General features: G+C 42.3%; 1 protein-coding gene across 1 annotated transcript; it reads right to left on the bottom strand.

The window, feature by feature from the left end:
• Positions 1-718: 718 nt before the first annotated feature.
• Positions 719-3,274, bottom strand: LOC146389613 (nuclear factor 7, ovary-like). Its single transcript, XM_084922965.1, has 2 exons — positions 3,156-3,274; positions 719-3,054 (listed from the first exon to the last, which is right to left on the bottom strand). Exon 2 carries the CDS (start codon positions 3,035-3,037, stop codon positions 1,652-1,654), a length of 1,386 nt encoding a protein of 461 aa, XP_084779091.1. The 5' UTR covers positions 3,038-3,054; positions 3,156-3,274; the 3' UTR covers positions 719-1,651.
• Between the last annotated feature and the right edge of the window lie 2,432 nt (positions 3,275-5,706).

The following is a 5,706-nucleotide window of genomic DNA, read 5'->3' on the forward strand; positions in this document are numbered from 1 at the left end:
CCTGGCTCTCTCTCTCTCCCTCCCGCTCTGTTCCTGTGCTACTGCAAGTGTAACTACCGCCCCTCCCCCCTTTGCCCAGCGCAAAGCACAAGGCTCGCATGCGGAGTGAAGCCGAAAAAAAGTGCGAGAGAGAGAGAGGGTGAGAGAAAGAAAAAAAAACACGGCTCCCAATAAGGAGCCAGCTCTCGTCGTTCACGTCAAAGATCCGGCTCTAAGAGCCTTTTCACTAGCGCACGCGCGCAGCTTAGAAGGAGCATTGCTCCTAACCATTAGGAACCCTCATATTAACTTTTATCGAGTGGAAAAAAGTCCACCGTTCGTTAGCGTTCGTCCTCCAGCTTTACCGTTTATCTTATGCTAACATAGCTTGTCGCGCTAGCGATCACATAGCACATCATTATATACCAGCTAGCCCAACTTCAGTAACCCTACAAACGTCGCTGCTGTTTACTTTCCTTTTGTCATTTATGTTGGAAGTGATAGCAGAGTTGTACGTTTGAATTTGTTTAGTAAATCTCTCAGTCAGAACATGGTATATTATATTTAGATGGAAGCTAGCGAGCTAACTCCCTGCTAACTTCTAACTCACTTAAATTTCATAAATTCAGTTTTCATGGATGCCTGGATGTTAAACTTAATTGTTACACCTGGCAGAGCAGCCACACTGATCATATTATTACAGATGAACAAATGTAGACAGTTTTTCAACTCTCAGTAATGCTGCAGTGATCATTTGACTTTTGCAGTGGAGTTTGGGCCCATACATGGCTAATAACGTCAGACTCAAAGACCGGATAGTGCTGGTCTACCACGTCGTAACCAAGTAACTAATAGGCAAGTTAAATAGTATCGTTGCTACACTTTATAGAACAAAACAGATCAGCTGAACATAATCACCTATACTGTCGACAACTAAAACACGCCATGTCCCAGAATGCATCGTGCGCTAAAAAAAACATGGCCGCTCCCACAGCTCCAAAATAGTTTTAAACAACAACGATTTCATGAATAACAAAACAATTGTAGTTATTCTCAAGTATGTTTTTATGTAGTGGAGAAGATTTGTAACATAGTTAGAGTAACTTGTCATAATAGCAGGGGTTCCCTTTAAACACTGTTAAGCTTTCTTGGGTTTTCAAATTGGTCCCAATTCATATTGTTGTAATGTTAACACTTTTAATATAGAGGACACAAAAGAAAACACCTGAAAGTTCAAAGAAAGCACTTGATTTTTTAAAATTGTTTTTTAACAGGTTTTGCCTAAACATGATTTCCTTTACATTTTGCAGTTTACTGACTCATTACTTCCACAATAGAAGGATCTCATTTTCATTGTAATCAGACAAAGTAAATCAAATGCAAACAACCACAATTCAAATATCAGAAACATTTCATGTATGGAGTTAAACATGAATCATTGTTTCAATAATATATTTATTGTTGTCATAAACAGACAAGAAGACAACAACAAACTGCTCCTCCCATTCAACACATGTCAGTCCATATCCCAGCAAACTAAATCAGAAAGAAAGAAACAGTGAGAACTAAAAGAGAAACAAAGAGCTTTGGAACAACGAGGCAGCAGGAGGACAGCTGCAGTTTAACAGCTTCAATTCACTGACAGGAAACAACATTAGAAATATCATCATCCTCAACTCATCTGCTGCACTGACACTGACACCTTCAGTGGACACACCTTCACTTTACCAACAGTGCTAATACATGGGAACATCCTGTGAGTGAAAGTGTGTGTGAAGGTGTGTATGTGTGTTTTAGTATCAGGATCAGAGAACGACAGCTTTCCTCTGTTCCAGTCCAGATTCACTCTGATCCTCTGGAGCTTCTTCTCTACTGAGAGAGCAGATTCTGCTGATGGTGAACGCGCTGAATATTTACCTAAAAAGAAACCTATTCTCCATAATCCAGACAGCATGATTCCCTTCCTCTGCACAGACTCTGCTAACACACCCAGTCCCCACCATTTACTGTCTCCAACATCAACATCCCAGCTGTGAGTCCCTGAGTTAAAGCCCTCAGAGCCCAGGACAGAGCTGAATAATTCAAACCTCTCTGGATTATCAGGAAGCTGCTGCCTCTCTCCTCCTTCAGTCACACTGGTCAGATCTTCAGACAGGATGAGGTGTGGATGAGCAGTGTTTGGGTCCAGAATGAGAGGAGTGTAGGAGACCATGTCCTTCATGTTGTTCCAGATGTTGAAGGTCAGGTTGCCCAGGTGTTTGGCCTGGTCTATCAGAGCTCCTGAGGGCAGCTCTGGATCATCCAGCAGGGGGCAGCGCTGGACTCTTTCCACTGCAGCCTTGTAGTTGTGCAGGAATGAGACGTCTTCAGCTCTCAGCTCCTCCTCTGTGGCTCTGACTGTGTCTGAAAGAGCTGCTATCTCTCTGCTCAGAGCCTCCATCTTCTCCTTCATCATCCCACTCTTCTGCTCCTTTTCCTCCCTCAGTGCAGCCAGCCTGGCCTCCTCTTCCTCTGCTAGAAACTGGTGAAGCTTCTTAAACTGCTCCTTAATCTGCCTCTTTGTGTGTCGGGCCTGGACCTTAATGTGTTCTGCTGTTTGATCAAACTTCACTTGAACTCGTTTGCAAACCTTTAACTTCTTCTTTAAGGGCTCCAGAGTTTCCTGAAGTTTCTTCTTGTGTTGTCGTGCAGCTTCATCAATGGGTCTGAATCTGTGATTGGTGTGTTTTTCTGAGTCTCTGCAGACGACACACACTGGCTGCTGATGGTCCAGACAGAAGAGTTTGAGTTTCTCAGAGTGCAGACTGCAGAGAGCCTCTGAAGCTCTCTGATCTCTCAGCTGTAAGAACGACTCACACAGGTTCTTTAAAGCCAGGTTTAAAGGTGGATCATTCACTGATATTTCCTTACAAACTGGACACTCACGTGCCCGCTTTTTTCTCCACCGTCTCTTCAGACAGTCTTTACAGAAGCTGTGGCTACATGACAGAAGAACAGGATCTCTGAAGACCTCCCGACAGACCGGACAGCAGAGATCCTCCTCTGATCTGGAAGCCATTGAGTCTGTGAGTGAAGCTGAAAACAGCAGACAGGCAGTGAAGTCAGTCCTGGCTCCCCTCCCTCCTCTACTACCTTCACTGAAACTTCCTTTGAGTCGTGTTTTTGCTCAAACTCACATTCAGTGTGTGGAGCGTCAGCAGCTTGAAGCAGCAGTGTTGGAGTTTTCCACTTTTCTCTCCTGTAGCTGGACTCACTCAGAGGAAGCTGCTAGTTTGGTCTGAACTCAGTCTGATCGTCTGTGCGTCTCTCTTTACTGAGGAAGAAAAACAGCCTGTTTCCTGGTTTGTTGCATTTGAGTAATGTGGGGGGCGGAGCTTCATTCAACTTCCTCTTATAAATGTGTGATTTTGACATCAGAGCGCAGAGTTATATTGCAGGTCAGAAACTAAACCTTTTCTCAAACTCAGAAAACAAAGTATGACTCAGTGGTGCAGCTGTTTGGCAGTTTTTTATTTCAGACTTTATTCTGGTTATTGTTCAGGTTCCACAGCATTGGGAGTGTAATGCAGGCTCACAAACAGGGTGGATGTATTTTGTGACAGACTTTTAAAAGTGAAATGGATTGTAAATGTGTGTTTTTGGCTCCTCTCACTTGTTTAATCTTCACATATCTGGCTGGTTTGTCAAGAGAGAGCCTCTTTGCATAAGTGCTTCGATGATTTCGGAGATGTCTGCCCATATGTCCTACATGTTTCAGTCGCCAATTCTGAATTATAACTAACATTAAAAACATGTTTAAGGAGGAGAGAGAGCAAATAAATCAGATTAACATCCGATCTTTGGGGTTTTGTTCAATAATCAGCGTATCCTTTGTATAAACGCATGAACTTTATTAAAGAGATAATCAGGGGCGATTTTAGCCCATTTCGCTTAAAGTGGAAGGCCTTTTTTGAAAAATGAACCTGTAATAAGACATACCATATCAAGATAGAATTGTTACTATAAAACTAAAGATGAATCAAACTGTTCACAATTTTAATCTAGTTCTCAATGGGCTAAAAAATGAATCAAAGCACCCCCAAAAATTTCTTACTTTTTTTTTGACAATATTTGCGTACTCAGTAGTTTTCTGATGAGGCAGCAGGCTCTCCAGGGCAGAAACAATGTTCTTATTTTCCTCCTCCTTCTCCCTGAGGCTCTTCCACTTTAAGCAAATATTGGCACACAGCTTGACAGATGTGCAATTTATTTCATATTATACTAATGAAAACATATACTACTATGTAGGAACATAGTGAAGACCAATTATTTAAGAGAATAAAGAGAGGTTAGTTCACTTTGGAGTAGAGCTCCATTTATTAAGAAAATTTAAAAAAGGCAGGAACGCTCTTTAGAGGTTTGTGGGTGGCTCAGAGCCATTGTGGGGAAGTCACTGGGACTTCAAATGAGCTATTCTTTTGGCTGCCAAGACACTGCTCCCTCGGCCGAGAAGTGGGCCCTCACCAGGACAGCCTCTCTGGAGGGCTTGTTGGCTGCTACACGACCCAGGCCTTTTTTGAAAAATTAACCTGTAATAAGACATACCATATCAAGATAGAATTGTTACTATAAAACTAAAGATGAATCAAACTGTTCACAATTTTAATCTAGTTCTCAATTTTAAGAAAGGCTGGTGACCCCTGCTATAGAGTCTGACAGCTGCAGGGATTATATACAAATATTCAACTGGTTCTATACCAGAATTAAACCAAGTCTAAATTTAAAAAAAGGACTTTATAAGATAGATCTTTTGACTATCACTACAAAGATTACCAACAGTGGTCCTCATACCACAGTTTGATATCAGAAAACACCGAGAGCATACATTGATATGACACCACAGCCATGCTATCATTGCTAACACTGATAACAACATAAATCGAATTAAATCAGGACTTGATGAGACCTTTCGAGTATCACTAGAAATATTATAAACAGTCATCTCCATACCACAGTTTGCTTCCAGTAAACACCGACGGCATTCACTGTTAGCATACCACATCCATGTTAGCAGTGTATAAACGATAGTTTAGCATATATTGGCACAGGCATCAATAAAGAACTACCGTATTAAACACTTTTACTAACCGCAGGCAGATGGACAGGCGCTGTGCAGGTGGGATTGAGCGCCTGTAGTTGGTGTCTAGACGGGCAATGCTTGGACCAACCGTCTCTTCAAACGCTAGCTCGACAGCTGCCATCTTGCAAAGATACCATCTGGCACAACTTCCTCCCACATCCCTCCCACATTTCCGGTTCACGCACGTCAAAATTGCATATTTTGACACGCAATGAATTCGCGTTGGACACGCGTCGAGGTGCGAATTTGCACGCGTCAAGTGAGGGGCCTCTGGCGCATTTTAATCGCGTCTATCACGTTCGGTGTGAACACACCGTAAGAGGTCAGGATGGATACCAAAACATTGTACTGTTTATGTCCTGTTTCTGCTTAGACTGACTCGATATCCTCGTATTGGACACTTTATTTCGATTGCATTTTGTCATCAAAGTTGCCATGTTGAATTTTTCAGAAAGAATCCATTGCTTTCCTCCTGGATTATTTTCTTTAACATTAAACACTGAGACAAACACATCTTCAGGTGCCCCTCTCCTCGCCAACCTCTTTCCTCTCAAAGATAGGAACAGAGTCAGCATTAGCTCAGAGTAGGTTAGTTAGACAAGTATAAC

This window comes from Perissodus microlepis, chromosome 3, assembly GCF_051167445.1.
Source record: "Perissodus microlepis isolate ML-2025 ecotype Zambia chromosome 3, ASM5116744v1, whole genome shotgun sequence".
Classification (NCBI taxonomy): Eukaryota; Metazoa; Chordata; class Actinopteri; order Cichliformes; family Cichlidae; genus Perissodus; species Perissodus microlepis.